The 17,650-nt window shown below is 50.0% G+C and overlaps 1 protein-coding gene across 1 annotated transcript in view; it reads right to left on the bottom strand.

Annotated features, from left to right (window-relative positions):
• The window catches only part of kaznb (kazrin, periplakin interacting protein b), a gene marked incomplete at both ends in the record, with an annotated part of 155,122 nt that overhangs the window by 4,383 nt on the left and 133,089 nt on the right, over positions 1-17,650 (bottom strand). The window contains 2 exons of the mRNA XM_084446035.1: positions 901-1,095; positions 13,509-13,616. Of these exons, the coding sequence (XP_084302161.1) occupies positions 901-1,095; positions 13,509-13,616 (303 nt within the window). The remainder of the gene's footprint in view (positions 1-900; positions 1,096-13,508; positions 13,617-17,650) is intronic.

Raw genomic sequence — 17,650 nt, 5'->3', positions numbered from 1 at the left:
GAGGAAAGAAGAGGAGAGGAGAGGAGAGGAGAGGAGAGGAGAGGAGAGGAGAGGAGAGGAGAGGAGAGGAGAGGAGAGGAGAGGAGAGGAGAGGAGAGGAGAGGGAGGACTGGAGGGGAGGGGAGGAGGGGAGTGGAGGGAAGAGGAGGGGAGAGGACGGGAGGGGCAGCCATGGTATGATGACAATTCCTCACTACATGCTCCACATAGCATTCCACTTCCCCTCTCAAAACAGCAGGTCATCTATTTCAAAGCCAAAGCTGGTGTGTGTGTGTGTGTGTGTGTGTGTCTGTGTGTGTGTGTGTGCATGTGTGTGTGTGCACCATGTATGTGTGTGTGTGTGTGTGTGTGTGTGTGTGTGGTGTCTGTGCAACCATTTATGGAACTGTAGCTGTTAGTGAGGGTGAACCCCCAGCCCAGCAGGGAGATGGAAGGTGAAGATAACCCTCGTTCCTGGGCGCCGCATCGCTTGTCTCAATAAAACACACAGATAAGACAACAGGTAGGATCTCAATAAAACACACAGATAACACAACAGATAAAACACAGAGACACGACGACAGATAGGATCTCCACCAGATACCGACAGGTGTGGCCTAACAGGCAGACTGACAGGTGTGGCCTAACAGGCTGACTGACAGGTGTGGCCTAACAGGCTGACTGACAGGTGTGGCCTAACAGGCTGACTGACAGGTGTGGCCTAACAGGCTGACTGACAGGTGTGGCCTGACAGGCAGCACATCCTGTCCCAGACTACTGTCCCTGAGCATGTTGAGTGATGCCTTGCTACCTGTGAGGGCCGGGCTCAGGTTGGGATCGCAGTGCGGTGGAGAGTAGGGTTAGCGTTAGGGTTAGGGGTTGGGTTACGGGTAGGGTCAGGGGTCAGGTTAAGGTCCTGACCTTGCAGGGCCTCCTTGGCCCGGTCCAGCTCCTGCTCCTTGTCGGCCAGCTGAGCCCGTAGCTGCGAAGCGGAGAGCAGAGAGGCGGAGCTGCAGCCAGGGCTGTTCTCCTCCAGGTCCCTGGTCAACATCTCCTTCATCTGGCTGAGGAGCTGCACCTCCTCCTGCAGCTGGCACACCTCCTCGTGGAGCAGCACTGTGACGGAGGAGCGAGGGAAGAAGAGGAACGACAGGAGGGATGGAGAGAAGGGGGGAGAACAGAGGTGGAGACAGAGAAGGGGTGTGGCCGTGAGGCATATGATAGTGATCAGACTCAACACCTCCAGCCACACACACACACACACACACACACACACACACACACACACACACACACACACACACACACACACACACACACACACACACTGTGTGTCGTAATGCTGAGCTCAGTCTCAAGACTCAAACTGCCAGAGCTACACAGTGATTGAAAGACGACACCGGTCTGGTATGACTGTAATATTGTCACCAGGGGTCTGTGTTCTCAGTCTGGTTCTCCTGTGTTCTCAGTCTGGTTCTCCTGTGTTCTCAGTCTGGTTCTCCTGCTGTAGCTCGCTATGTGTTCTCAGTCTGGTTCTCCGGCTGGAGCTAGCTGTGTGTTCTCAGTCTGGTTCTCCTGTAGCTAGCTGTGTGTTCTCAGTCTGGTTCTCCTGTGGTAGGTAGCTGTGTGTTCTCAGACTGGTTCTCCTGCGGTAGCTAGTTGTGTGTTCTCAGTCTGGTTCTCCTGCGTTAGCTAGCTGTGTGTTCTCAGTCTGGTTCTCCTGCGGTAGGTAGCTGTGTGTTCTCAGTCTGGTTCTCCTGCGGTAGCTAGCTGTGTGTTCTCAGTCTGGTTCTCCTGTGCTAGCTAGCTGTGTGTTCTCAGTCTGGTTCTCCTGCGGTAGGTAGCTGTATGTTCTCAGTCTGGTTCTCCTGCGGTAGCTAGCTGTGTGTTCTCAGTCTGGTTCTCCTGCGTTAGCTAGCTGTCTGTTCTCAGTCTGGTTCTCCTGCGGTAGGTAGCTGTGTGTTCTCAGTCTGGTTCTCCTGCGGTAGCTCGCTGTGTGTTCTCAGTCTGGTTCTCCTGTGCTAGCTAGCTGTGTGTTCTCCTCAGATGAGGTGCTCAGGGAACGAGAGACACACACAGGAGCAGGAAACCAAGGAGACCAACCAGGGAAACAGGAGTGCTTTCATGGCACGCAGTCCGGGGATACAGACAAAAACGCATTCACACAATCCTACATCCTAGCAGAGGCTTTTAAATCCATCCTACATCATAGAAGAGGCTTTTAAATACATCATACATCCTAACAGAATCTTTTAAATCCATCCTACATCCTAACAGAAGCTTTTAAATCCATCCTACATCCTAGCAGTGTTTTAAATCCATCCTACATCCTAGCAGAAGCTTTTAAATCCATCCTACATCCTAGCAGAGTGTTTTAAATCCATCCTACATCCTAGCAGAGGGTTTTAAATCCTTGTAGGTTAGCGTAAAGGTGCATACGTCAGGAAAAGGGTATAGACAGGACATAGACTATATAGTACCAGTGTACCGTACAGGAACTAGAGTATATAGAGTTTTCTAGCCCACCCATCTTCCGCTGTATGAGGGGTCTGGCTGGCTCTGTGGATGGTGGTCAGGCCGAGCCCATGGCCAGACAGCGGGAGCCTGCTGTGGCCCTGGTACCCCAGGCAGGGACAGTCCATCAAGGGACAGTCCATCAGTCACTGTCGGCCCAGACGGCAGAGACAGGCCTACAAGGCCCAGGGAGCTGCTCTCCGGCAGAGAATGATCTCTCACAGCCTTCTTCTTGCTGGCTGAATCTGGTTATTCGTCTGTTTACCTACTTTCTCCTTCCTCTGACAGGCTAGCTGACCCGCCCGTAGTCGCTCCGTGGAGCCGGTCGGCCAGCGGAGCTGTTAAAGTGATCCGCAGCCCCTCGATGTTCAGCTGGGACATCTGCAGCCCTGAGCTACACTGATGTCAGTAGTCCTGGTGGTGAGCTACCCTGAGGTCAGTAGCCCTGGTGGGAAGCTACGCTGAGGTCAGTGGAGCTACGCTGAGGTCAGTAGCCCTGGTGGTGAGCTACCCTGAGGTCAGTAGTCCTGGTGGGCAGCTACGCTGAGGTCAGTGGAGCTACGCTGAGGTCAGTAGTCCTGGTGGTGAGCTACGCTGAGGTCAGTAGCCCTGGTGGGCAGCTACGCTGAGGTCAGTAGTCCTGGTGGTGAGCTACGCTGAGGTCTGTAGCCCTGGTGGGCAGCTACGCTGAGGTCAGTAGTCCTGGTGGTGAGCTACGCTGAGGTCTGTAGTCCTGGTGGGCAGCTACGCTGAGGTCAGTAGTCCTGGTGGGCAGCTACGCTGAGGTCTGTAGTCCTGGTGGGGAGCAAAGCTGGCCCATTACCTCTAGGACCTCTGGCTCTGGCTGTCCCGGTGAACAGGTGCGGTCCTGTTTCTGTCCCGGTGAAGGACGTGTGATCTGACTGAGATGGGAATCGAAACCCCGGCGGTCTCCCCCTTTAAAGACACGCGCTAACGTACAAAACTAAAGTGCAACCTTTGGCTGCACCTGGTGCCTCTGGCTGTAGCATGACCAGGTCTTAGAGAGATAATTCAAGGAACATCGCTTTCTACAGAGAATCAACCGAACTGATTTCCCCTTTCAGAGAGTTTATTGTGAGGGCTTGCAATCAAGAGAGCGTCCCGATGCAGTGGAAACAGAAAGTGTGATTTTCACATAATCAATCAGCACCATAATTCCCTGAAATACGCCCTCGCATCGATCCCCCGAGCCCCACCTCCTCAGTCTCTCACCCTCTCAGTCTGTCAGCCAGGAGCCGGAGTCATCGCTGCTCTGGTCGACTTCAGACAGAGCGGCCATGAAACCCAAGTCTGGCAAAGCCTCTGGAAGCCTGTTTATCTCCAGAGATGTGATGAGCATCGCCCGGGGTCAGGGGTCAGGGACGTCTGGAGAGAGATCTTGGTACAAGATGAAGGTTTTCTTTTTGGATCAGAGCCAGAGGGTGTTTTGGTCGTACGGGTTTCGAGCATTACCTGTCACTACATCTCAGCACTCGCGGTGAAACGTGTCAAACATGTCAACACAGAGCCGACGCCTGCTTTGTTCTGCGTTGGGCGGCCAGCAGCAGAGCTGTCTGGTCCCTTCTGAGAGGCCAGTCGTCAGATGAAAGGTTGTTCTTCACTCCATAGGGTATTCAGAGTCCGCACGTCAAAATATAAAAGGTATTTGCGCTGTATACAAAACTATTTTAGTCCACAAAGTATTTCCAGTAACCTGACGCACCAGATGGTTTGCTTCACATAACCATCTGGGGACTCTCCATTGGAAACTGTTTGGAAAAATCCTTGGCTGGTCGCTGGATGAACCATCTGTCTACCACCATCTATCAGGCACTAACTTCAACCACTCCTCGCTGTCGTCACACCCAAACCTGCCCAGCGTAGCTGTTAGTATTTCAAATTCCTCCAAACCAATGCTGATTGGCCAGCTTGTTTTCTGATCTGGCACAAACGGATTTCTGTGGAGAGTATCCAGACTGATTTGCGAGAAACAGAATGTGAGCTGGTAAGATCAGGACGTCTAAGGCTATATTTCCAGAGCCTTAAAGGGTCAGTGTGCTATTTTGGACATTTAGCCCTATTTGTGGTCTGTCTACCATGAACCTGAAACATAGAGACCATCATTTCACTGATCGTTCCAGTATTGAGCTAGCTGCAGTTTCTATGCAGGCTCTCACTAGGCTACAATGGAAGTCAATGAGGCAAACGAAAATGCCTTGGAAAAACTGTGATAAAGTGTTTTTCTGAGACGGGAAGCACAGGGTGTAATCTTACCAGTCTCAGTATGCTCTCCTGTGAAATGTATCACAATCTGAATGTTTTTAGGTGTTTGGCATAGCTTGCACATAGTCCTCCATGGGAGCAGTGAAAACAAGCGCCAATCCAATATGCTTACTTGTCGATTCATCTCCAAAATGATCACTTTTTAATGGAAACCAGAGCTGGAGCTCAATGTTTGGGCCACAGGCTGACCTAACCAAGCAAGACGTCTCTTTTGACGGAATAGATGCCTATAATACAGCCTGAGATCCTGTCATGTGAATGGCTTCTCTTCGCTTTGAAGAGACACCTAATATATTCAGTGAAATATTGAAGCCGCCCAGCGCTTGTATGTTTCTGTATGACGACCCCAATCCATCATTGTCTCCTTGGATGCCATTAGATTGAAATGTTTTAAAAATGAAAGATTCACCTTGCTTACAGTATTTTAAGTTATAAATTTTCTTTCCAAGTTTCTTTAACAGGGAATTAGCAGGTGGACAAAAGCCTGAGAAGGCTTAAAGCGAATAATTAGGAAAACCACAGTCCTTCGAAAATATAAATACCTTCCTGAAATATGCGCATGACTTATTTTCTAACATTTCCATTTTGATACGCTCATCATACCCATTATTCTAAGTGCCCAAACAAGTATACCTGTACCAGCATACCAAACAAGTATACCTGTACCAGCATACCAAACAAGTATACCTGTACCAGCATACCAAACAAGTATACCTGTACCAGCATACCAAACAAGTATACCGTACCGACATACCAAACTAGCATTAGTAGAGGACCCTTTCATCTCAAAATATGTTCAAAAAATTTCCCAACCCTCGCATTACCGGTTCCCACAATAAAACCTAGAAATAGACCACAGAGAGCCAGGGAGTATTTTGGCTTCTTCCATGGGTCCATGTTGCTCTACGGTGTTTTTCCCACAGTGTGTGTGTTTCCCCTGGCAGCCTGGCTGGTCACTGCTCAGGGGGAGGGGCTCAGCCTGGCTGGTCACTGCTCAGGGGGAGGGGCTCAGCCTGGCTGGTCACTGCTCAGGGAGAGGGGCTCAGCCTGGCTGGTCACTGCTCAGGGGGAGGGGCACAGCCTGGCTGGTCACTGCTCAGGGGGAGGGGCACAGCCTGGCTGGTCACTGCTCAGGGGGAGGGGCTCAGCCTGGCTGGTCACTGCTCAGGGGGAGGGGCTCAGCCTGGCTGGTCACTGCTCAGGGGAGAGGGGCTATAGCATTGTTATAGCATGATACCAGTGTTATAGCATGATACCAGCCTCTAATAGAATACCAGAACCATTCAGCCTCTAATAGAATACCAGAACCATTCAGCCTCTAATAGAATACCAGAACAATTCAGCCTCTAATAGAATACCAGAACCATTCAGCCTCTAATAGAATACCAGAACCCTTCAGCCTCTAATAGAATTACCAGAGCCATTCAGAACCATTCAGCCTCTAATAGAATTCCAGAAACCTTCAGAACCATTCAGCCTCTAATAGAATACCAGAAACCTTCAGAACCCTTTAGCCTCTAATAGAATACCAGTATCCTTCAGCCTCTAATAGAATACTAGAACCATTCAGCCTCTAATAGAATACCAGAACCATTCAGAACCATTCAACCTCTAATAGAATACCAGAACCCTTCAGCCTCTAATAAAAGCCCCCAGGGGAATTCTGAGGAAATCCCAGTTAGACTCATACCTGCGTGGTCCAATCCCAGCTAGACTCATACCTGCGTGGTCCAATCCCAGCTAGACTCATACCTGCGTGGTCCAATCCTAGTTAAACTCATACCTGCGTGGTCCAATCCCAGTTAGACTCAGCTACAGTCAGCAGCTTGATCTCATAGCCACATGTTCAGAACATTGGGTCTACGGTCCGCTGTGAGCAGAGCCAGGCTGTGATGACAGGGTCATGACTCATCACCACAGATGACAGGGTCATGACTCATCACCACAGATGACAGGGTCATGACTCATCACCACAGATGACAGGGTCATGACTCATCACCAGCACAACCAATAGCGTCCAGAGTGGGATTTATCACTTGTCAAACAGACCGTCAAAATACTGCAATATTTAGAATCATTTTGATTACTGATTACTATGTGTACTTGTTTGCCTTGTCTGACACAATGGAACTATGGGCACAATGTGCCAAAAAATACAAACGTGGTATCCCTAACCCTAACCGAACCCTAACCCTAACCTAACCTAACCTAACCTAACCTAACCTAACCTAACCTAACCTAACCTAACCTAACCTAACCTAACCTAACCTAACCTAACCTAACCTAACCTAACCTAACCTAACCTAACCTAACCCTAACCTAACCCTAACCCTAATCTGATCTCCAAGAAGACTGATATCTAGTCATGGAAATGTATAGACTCCAAAATTGAACATAGAGAATAAATTACAATTTATACACTTTCATTGTAAAATAAAAACACATTCAGTGTGTGTGTGTGTGTGTGTGTGTTACATTTCACTGTAACTGTACATGTACATTGCACGTGACAAAGAAATCTTGATTCTTGATCGTGTGTGTGTGTGTATGTCTGTTTGTATGTGTTTGTGTGTGGGTGTGCGTGTGTTTGTGTATGTGTGTAGGTCTGTTTATTTGTGTTTGTGTGTGTATGTCTGTGTTTGTTTGTGTGTGTGTGTGTTTATGTCTGTGTTTGTGTTTGTTTGTGTTTGTATGTGTGTGTGTGTTTATGTCTGTGTGTGTGTGTTTATGTCTCTGTGTGTGTGTGTGTGTGTGTGTGTGTGTGTGTGTGTGTGTGTGTGTGTGTGTGTGTGTGTGTGTGTGAAGGCTCAGCATTCTTTATTTATCCTTTCATCCTTTATCCATTATTCCTCTCAGCCTTGCATGACAGCCCTGAGCTGGCTTTAAAGGGACATTCTGTTTAATAAGAGCATCACTCTACATGAACATCTCAAGACAATCCATGACCCAGATATGGGCCTTACATAACAGGATAACATCAAATCAACATGAAAACCAAGACCCAAACACACACACACACGAACACGCCCACGCGCACACACACACACACACACACACACGCACGAACACGCCCACGCGCACACACACGCACGCACGCACGCACTCACACACACACACACACACACACACACACACACACACACACACACACACACACACACACACACACACACACACACACAAGAGAAGCAACAGAAATAGTAAACACATTCATTCAGTTGATGAGCTGTCTCTTGGATCAGAGTTCAGGAACCTGACAGTCAAATTCTTCTTCTAAACAGCAGAGATACAAGGGGAGTATTCAGACACATGGACTCACAGGTGTTCCCCTCCACACACACACACACACACACACACACAGGCGCACACGCACACACACACTGATCTTTGCAATCACCACAAACACACATATTTCTCCGTCCAAAAAATAAAGTCCAGCGCACTTCAGCCACATTCTGGGTAGAGGGTTCTGGGGAAAGGGTTCTGGGTAGAGGGTTCTGGGTAGAGGGTTCTGGGTAGAGGGTTCTGGGTAAAGGGTTCTGGGTAGAGGGTTCTGGGTAGAGGGTTCTGGGTAGAGGGTTCTGGGTAAAGGGTTCTGGGTAGAGGGTTCTGGGTAGAGGGTTCTGGGTAGAGCGTTCTGGGTAGAGGGTTTGGTGTTCGACAGCAGAGGACTACATACTGTACATCAACGGCTGTTTACCTGCACATTTCCACTCTTTTAACCTGGTAATGCCCAGGTAAACAGCTGTTAATACACTAATCTCTCTCTTTTAACCTCTGTCCCTCTCTCTCTCTCCGTCTCTCTATCCCTCTCTCTCTCTCCCCGTCTCTCACTCTCTCTCTATCTCTCTCTCTCTCACTCCCTCTCTGACTCTCTCTCTCTCTGTCTCTCCCTCTCTCTCTCTCTCCGTCTCTCACTCCCTCTCTCTCTCTCTCTGTTGTTCCGTCTTTCTCTGTGACTCACCCGGTGTCCCCTCCTCCACGCCGGACCTCATGTCCGTCTCGTCACGCACGCTTGGCTCCAGGGTCAGGGCTGGTGTGTGTTCTCATAGCAGGCGGACATAACTCACACACACACTCACTCACTCACACAGTCACACACTCACGCCATTCAAAAACATAACACGGTCTGCCAGCTACTCCAGTCAGTCGGCCAATCAGCCAGCCAATCCCAGCCCTGGTTACTGGCTCCTCCCACACAGGTAAACAGGAAGAGGTGCTCCCCAGTTAGTGTTTTTCTCTCTCTCTGTCTCTCTCTCTTGCTGTTTCTCTCTCTCTCTCTCTCTCTACTGTTCTGGGACACGCCCAGAAACGGTCTCCATTCCAACCCCCCCTCCTTCACTTAGCCCCTCCCAGGAGCTTGAGACACACACACACGCACACACACACACACACACACACACACACACACACACACACACACACACACACACACACACACACACACACACACACACACACACACACACACACACACACACACACACACAGGGTGTAGCTCTAGCCCCAGGTGGTAGGCTAGGTGAGTTGTTGCCACAGCGCTCTCACTCCACCTGACGGCAGAGATCTGCATGTCACACGGAGCCGGAGTCACCTCACCTCGCCTACCTGTACTTATCACACACACGCACACACACGCCACACACACACACACAGACACACACACACACACACACACACACACACACACACACACAGACACACAGACACACACACACACACACACACACACAGATTCGTAACGTCCCAACCCTGGATATCTTCAAATCCGCCCTCAAAACTCACCTGTTCATCAAGGCGTTTAGCCTGTATGTAGTCAGTTATTAGTTAGTTAGTTAGGTAGGTGGGTAGGTAGGTAGGTGGGTAGGTGGGTAGGTAGGTAGGTAGGTGGGTAGGTAGGTAGGTAGGTAGGTAGGTGGGTAGGTAGGTAGGTGGGTAGGTAGGTGGGTAGGTGGGTAGGTAGGTAGGTAGGTAGGTAGGTAGGTAGGTAGGTAGGTGGGTAGGTAGGTAGGTGGGTAGGTAGGTAGGTAGGTAGGTAGGTAGGTAGGTGGGTAGGTGGGTAGGTGGGTAGGTAGGTAGGTAGGTAGGTAGGTGGGTAGGTAGGTAGGTAGGTGGGTAGGTAGGTAGGTAGGTAGGTAGGTAGGTGGGTAGGTAGGTAGGTGGGTAGGTAGGTAGGTAGGTAGGTAGGTGGGTAGGTAGGTAGGTAGGTAGGTAGGTAGGTGGGTAGGTAGGTAGTTAGTTAGTTGGTTAGCTACTTAGTTGGTTAGTTAGTCGGTCGGTCCGTTAGTTAGTTAGTTGGTTAGCTAGTTAGTTGGTTAGTTAGTCGGTCGGTCCGTTAGTTCGTTCCTTCGTTAGCTAGTTAGTTAGTTAGTTAGTTGGTTAGGTAGGTAGATAGTTAGTTGATTAGCTAGTTAGTTAGTTAGTCGGTCGGTCGGTCCGTTAGTTGGTTCCTTCGTTAGCTAGTTAGTTAATAGATTTATCTTCTCCTGTTTGTTCTGGTCTGTCTTTGTTGTCTGTTTGACTTGTTTTTTTATACTATAAAGCGTTCTTGGGTGTTTAGAAAGGTGCAATATAAATGTAAATAGTTTTTGTTATTATTATTCTGATTATTATTGTGGATGTGAACCGGATCAGCATGAGTCTATTGCGGGCAGACAGGCCAGGATGTGAACCGGATCAGCGTGAGTCTATTGCGGGCAGACAGGCCAGGATGTGAACCGGATCAGCGTGAGTCTATTGCGGGCAGACAGGCCAGGATGTGAACCGGATCAGCGTGAGTCTATTGCGAGCAGACAGGCCAGGATGTGAACCGGATCAGCGTGAGTTTATTGCGGGCAGACAGGCCAGGATGTGAACCGGATCAGCGTGAGTCTATTGCGGGCAGACAGGCCAGGATGTGAACCGGATCAGCGTGAGTCTATTGCGAGCAGACAGGCCAGGATGTGAACCGGATCAGCGTGAGTTTATTGCGGGCAGACAGGCCAGGATGTAGGACAGGAACAGTTCAGGTGGTGAGTCTCACTAACAAGCATGTTGTCACACACCATCCGGCCACATGCCTGTCAGAGCATATCACAACACTGCCTGTCAGTCAGTCAGTCAGTCAGTCAGTCAGTCAGTCAGTCAGTCAGTCAGTCAGTCACTGAAAGACTCTCTGGAATCACAGTCTGGTCATTTCTCTGTGGTTCAGTCACGGGGGCCGGCTCTTGGGAAGGGGGTCCCTGGGCAGTAATCAGGGGCGGGGCCTAAAAAGGAATCAGGGGTTTGTCTTGCTGATACACATTAATCGCCATAAAGAGTTGGTTTTCTGACTAGTAACAATCTTGTCAATCCAATCTGTGTAGGGAATGGGAGGTTTTTATATAATATATATATATAATATATTATATGAATTATATAAAAATATATCTAATATTTTTCCTACAGCAGTTGGAGGCCCCCTAGTGAGGTGGGGGTTGGCGTGCGGAGGTCTGTCTGTCTGTCGCTCAACCGGCACTGTTCGTCCTGTGACCTGCAGCCCCGTTTCCACAGCAATCTGCACTCTGGATGCTAGAATCACTGGGCAGTAACATCCTGGATTATGAATCACTGGGCAGTAACATCCAGGATTAAGAATCACTGGGCAGTAACATCCAGGATTAAGAATCACTGGGCTGTAACATCCAGGATTAAGAATCACTGGGCTGTAACATCCAGGATTATGAATCACTGGGCAGTAACATCCTGGATTAAGAATCACTGGGCTGTAACATCCAGGATTATGAATCACTGGGCAGTAACATCCTGGATTATGAATCACTGGGCTGTAACATCTGGACTCACAGACCTGGTTAAAGTGCTTGAGAGAGGGATGGAAGAGACGTAGAACAAGGGATTTGGGAGGATGAGAGAAAGAGAGAAAGAGAGAAAGAAAGATAGAGAGAGAGAGAGAGAAAGAGAGAGAGAGAGAAAGAGAGAGAGAAAAAAAGAGAAAGAGAGAGAGAGAAAGAGAGAGAGAAAGAGAGAGAGAGAGAAAGAGAGAGAGAAAGAGAGAGAGAAAGAGAGAGAGAGAAAGAGAGAGAGAGAGAGAGAAAGAGAGAGAGAGAGAGAGAGAGAGACAGAGGAATGCCGGGGAGAGGAAGGGAGGGAGGATGGATGAGTAGACGGTGAAGGAGGAAGGACTAGCCAGTGTCACCCAGCTGAATTGGGCTTGCTCCTTGATTTCTCCTTGGTATGAATACCACCCGTCTTCAAACCGCTAGCCTTTCAGTGGCGTAGCCGGCTACAGCGGTGTTAATGAGAGCCGCTCAAGTGGTATTTATGAGTCAGAGGTCCCGCGCCTGAGCCCGCTGTGAGGCACTAATGGCGGCAGGCAGGTGACGCAGCCACGCCTGTGACAGCGGCACTGAGGGAAATGTCATGAGGTGCATAATGACCAGAGATGCTCCCAAGAGCCTGAATGAGACGGAGAGACGAAGATGACAGCAATGTGAGCTACCATTACTGGCTTGTCATTATGTGTGGAGAGAATACAATGGCCTCCGACTGGATTGACCAGCAAGCTGTGAGTCATCAATAGTATTTAAGATGACACCTCTCTCTGTCTAGTACAATAACACAGTGATTATAACACATCGGAGAGAGGGACTGTCTTCATCTCACAGATTGTTACAGGGAAGATTGGGATACCATGAACTGAACACTGTGATTAGAGCAACATAATTGGCCTTAAAAGCAGCAATCAGGATTAATAACAGCACTCTAGTCCGACTGCAGCCTGTGAGGAGGATTGATGTCCCGCATCTATAAATCCCTCTCTCTGAACGCAGGTCACTCAACACTCATGTTGAAAACATGTCATCGTTCGCTCTTGCCATTACTGCTGATCGCTCATATCTGTGTGCTCGCCCCACCTCCTCCCCTGCTCCGCCCGTGTTCTGTCGATGTCGTCTCTGTCGTCATCGTTGCTCTCTGTTCTGGGGGTATTGCTGTATTCTTCTGGTATTCCACGATACGTCGGCTAGTGGAAGCCGGGGAACTTCACTTGCTTAGTCTCTGTGGCTCTCCGTGGTGATCGTGGGCCAAAACATCTCCGAAGGGCCATCCAGCGGTCCCTCCGGTCACCACGGAGGCAGAGGCTTTAGGCTGTACTCCCTCGGAACTCCACGAAGCGTCGGCCCGTGGAGGCCAGGGACTATAATGTACAGCAGTCCCCAGGTGGCTCTCTTTGACGGTCTTAGTGGGCTGAGTTACCTTCGAGCGTCTTCCCGATCACGGCCCACTCTTATCGTCATAGAGGCAGGGGGCTAGATGCCGTTCCCTCTTCCGGCACTCTGGGCCAAGCTGGCCCAGAGGGGGGGAACATCTAGATTTCGCCTCCCCCTACTATCGCGCTTTCCACATGCTGTGGAAGGCAGGGGGCCCCCCGAACAGAGAACACCGCCAAAATTCATATGCTGTATTTGCTGTATGCACAATAAATGGGTAAATTTTGACTAAAGTGATATGGACTGAAGTGCAGTCCATTTACCAATCACCAAGAAGCCTCTTCAGCAGAACTCCTATAGGAGGAGACGACTGCTCCAGGAATGACGGCTGGCACCTGAACGTGACTCAGCCCTCCGCTCCCCTGCTCATATCACTGACGCACACACACACACACACACACACACACACACACACACACACACACACACACACACACACACACACACACACACTTCCTGTGTCTGCTGCCTGTGCTTCCCAGCTACCTTTGTGGAGGGAGGAGTCGGGCGTGCTCAGGTCCATCAGGCTGGTGATGTCCGTCTGGAAGCACATGTCCGTCACCAGGCTCTTCTTCAGGCCGGGCGCCGCAGGGTCTGTCAGGATGACACAACATGACATCAGAGCAGGGCAGAGCCTAGAACACATGGCATCAGAGCAGTGCGGAGCCTAGAACACATGACATCAGAGCAGGGCGGAGCCTAGAACACATGACATCAGAGCAGGGCGGGGCCTAGAACACATGACATCAGAGCAGGGGCGGAGCCTAGAACACATAACATCAGAGATGGGGCGGAGCCTAGAACACGTCACTTCAGAGCAGGAGCGGAGCCTAGAACACATGACAGAGCAGCACGGAGCCTAGAACACATGACATCAGAGCAGGGCGGAGCCTAGAACACATGACATCAGAGCAGGGGCAGTCTAGAACACAACATCAGAGCAGGGGCGGAGCCTAGAACACATGACATCCGAGATGTCTCTCTCCTCCTCCCCCTCCTCTCTCTCCTCCTCCCCCTCCTCCTCTTCCTCTCTCTCCTCCTCCTCCTCTTCCTCCTCCTCTCTCTCCCCCTCCTCTCTCTCCTCCCCCCCTCCTCTCTCTCCTCCTCCTCTCTCTCCCCCTCCCCCTCCTCTCTCTCCTCCTCCTCTCTCTCCTCCTCCACCATGTCTGTTTCCTTCCCTGGTATGAAAAGCTATAAAGAGACTACTGTTCTGTAAGGGGACTCGGAGACATCCCTGTCTGAAGGCCACAAAGTGATAAAAACACAACTGAAATGGTTTCTCCAGAAGATAGATTCAGGTCCCTGGTATTGATCACTGGTCCCTGGTATTGATCGTTGGTCTCTGGTATTGATCGCTGGTTCTCTCATTAGACAATAAGCCTGCTCGTCTTAAAGACCTTCACCATTCTAAGGCTGTTCGCATGCTGCATTCACTGCTGGGCCCATCACTGCAGTTGTGATGCGCGCTATGAGGGAGAGACATCATTCACGCTGAACTATTTTACCTGTACTAAATCTATATTGAAGTTGCCAAAGCATCTGTGCTTCTGTGAACCTGCCACTAGGGGGCACTCCAGAGCCTAAGTGGGTCCCAGAACAGATCATGGTCCAGGAATGATTTGATTGGGGTCCGTCTGAACAGAGGGGTGTTGGGGTAACGAGGCACCTGTGGCAGCAGGCGGTCAGCCTAGATAACCCGCCCAGGGTCTCAACCCACAGGAACCCACAAGCTATCTGCTGAGCTGCTTTCAGTCCTGCAGGTACGGCCGACATCACACTGGACGAGACGGCGCTCTCCGTGTCTACAGGGATCTACGGTGATCTACAGGGATCCACAGTGATCTACAGGGATCTATAGTGATCTACGGTGATCTACAGGGATCTACAGTGATCTATAGGGATCTACAGGGATCTATAGTGATCTACAGGGATCTAGTGATATACAGGGATCTACAGTGATCTACAGGGATCTATACTGATCTATAGTGATCTACAGGGATCTACAGTGATATACAGGGATCTACAGTGATCCCACCACAGGGAAAAGTATGTCTCTCTCTAGAGAGGTTTGTGAAATACAGCATGTGTCGTAGAGAAATTCCAAAAGTACTCACTGCTCTCAGTGGCACAAAGGTTTCTCAAACACTGTCTCTCTCTCTCTACCCTCCCCTCTCTCTCTCTCTACCCCCCCTCTCTCTACTCCCCACTCTCTCTCTCTACTCCCCACTCTCTCTCTCTACCCCCTCTCTCTCTCTACTCCCCCCTCTCTCTCTACTCCCCATTCTCTCTCTCTACCCCCCCTCCCCCTTCTCCCCACTCTCTCTCTCTACCCTCCCCTCTCTCTCTCTACCCCCCCTCCCCCTTCTCCCCACTCTCTCTCTCTACTCCCCACTCTCTCTCTCTACCCCCCACTCTCTCTCTCTACTCCCCATTCTCTCTCTCTACCCCCCCTCCCCCTTCTCCCCACTCTCTCTCTCTACCCTCCCCTCTCTCTCTCTCTACCCTCCCCTCTCTCTACTCCCCACTCTCTCTCTCTACCCCCCACTCTCTCTCTCTACTCCCCACTCTCTCTCTCTACTCCCCCCTCTCTCTCTACTCCCCATTCTCTCTCCACCCCCCCCCTCTACTCCCCACTCTCTCTCTCTACTCCCCACTCTCTCTCTCTACCCCCCACTCTCTCTCTCTACCCCCCACTCTCTCTCTACTCCCCACTCTCTCTCTCTACCCCCCACTCTCTCTCTCTACCCCCCCTCTCTCTCTACTCCCCCCTCTCTCTCTACTCCCCATTCTCTCTCCACCCCCCCCCCTCTACTCCCCACTCTCTCTCTCTACCCCATTCTCTCTCTCTACCCCTCCTCTCTACCCTCCCTTTCTCTCTTTCTGTACTCTACCCCACTCCCACTCTCTATCTCTCTACCCTTCCTTTCTCTCTCTCTTTCTCTCTCTCTCATCAAAATCATCAATTCAGCGATAAGAAAACCTAGTCCTCTGGTTCCTCCAATCCTCCATTCATATCACAGTGTTTCACCAGGGAATATTTATGATGAGAACTCTCTGTGAGAATGAAAGAGAGACCCCCCCCAGCAGGGAGGCATCAGTGACAGATGAGCTGGGGTAAACACACACACACACACACACGCACACACACACACACACACACACACACACACACACACACACACACACGCACAGAACCTGAGGCGCAGGAGGCAGCACCAGAGAAATAGAGCTGGTTGATTCAACACGCCCATTAATTCCAATGGTTACATAACCATGGAGGGCAGGAGAATGGGACTGGCAACGCCGTCATTAAGAAAAAATGGTCTTTGGTTCTTTGTTTGGTTTGGTTTGGTGCAGGGGGCGGCATGGCTGCCACAATCACACAGCTCATACAGAGCTGCCCTGTAGCTCCTCCCCCCTGGGATCATAAATCATTTGATTGATCCTCTCTCAGGCCTTTAAATAGACGAGGAACAGAGCAAGAAAACTTTTCTTTCTTACTTTTGATTTGTTTATTTACTATTAATATCAATGTCAACTCAATATTATTGGGACTATTTATCATTAATACTATTAAATCTGTCTGAATTAGAACAAAATGGTGCATTTTCTGGTTTTATTTGTTCTCTCATGCATTTAAACAGAAGCGGAAGAGGGCGAGGGAGTGTTATCTCGCTACAGTAAATGGATTTCACTTTAATGTCACAGGGAATAAATTAACTTACAGTGGCTCTGTCTTTTGTGTTCGCTCCTAACCTTTGGAGGAACAATGCACATTAATAATTCTGGGGATCGAACTCCGGCAAATCTACCATTAAACCAAGGGGGCTTTCTCCTGGTTTGAAGGTGACATTTAGGTTTCTACAACCATATGTCTGTCAGGCAGTGTGACAGCCTGGCTCCATCCAAACCACCTCCACAGCTGAAGAACAGCTTTACAACACCTCCACACTTCTGGGTATAAAGATGCTGATTGGGCTGGTGGAAATAGGGGCTCACATTAGAAGACGTGTTCCCTGTCTGTCAGTCAGTCAGTCAGTCAGTCAGTCAGTCAGTCAGTCAGTCAGTCAGTGTCAGTCAGTCAGTGTCAGTCAGTCAGTCAGTCAGTCAGTCAGTCAGTCAGTCAGTCAGTCAGTCAGTAGTCAGTCAGTCAGTGACAGTCAGTCAGTCAGTCAGTCAGTGTCAGTCAGTCAGTCAGTCAGTCAGTGTCAGTCAGTCAGTCAGTCAGTCAGTCAGTCAGTCAGTGTCAGTCAGTCAGTCAGTCAGTCAGTCAGTCAGTCAGTGTCAGTCAATCAGTCAATCAGTCAGTCAGTCAGTCAGTCAGTCAGTCAGTCAGTCAGTCAGTAGTCAGTCAGTCAGTCAGTGTCAGTCAGTCAGTCAGTCAGTCAGTCAGTCAGTCAGTCAGTCAGTAGTCAGTCAGTCAGTCAGTCAGTGTCAGTCAGTCAGTCAGTCAGTCAGTCAGTGTCAGTCAGTCAGTCAGTCAGTCAGTCAGTCAGTCAGTCAGTCAGTAGTCAGTCAGTCAGTCAGTCAGTCAGTCAGTCAGTCAGTCAGTAGTCAGTCAGTCCGTCAGTCAGCAGTCTGTCTGTCTGCCCCCCTGCCTGCCACTGCTACTGCCACCATTAGCAGAA

The sequence above is a fragment of the Borostomias antarcticus genome (genome assembly GCF_949987555.1).
Source record: "Borostomias antarcticus genome assembly, chromosome: 11".
Classification (NCBI taxonomy): Eukaryota; Metazoa; Chordata; class Actinopteri; order Stomiiformes; family Stomiidae; genus Borostomias; species Borostomias antarcticus.
Note: the sequence above shows the minus strand (reverse complement) of the source record. Positions and strands in the feature narration are given on the sequence as shown.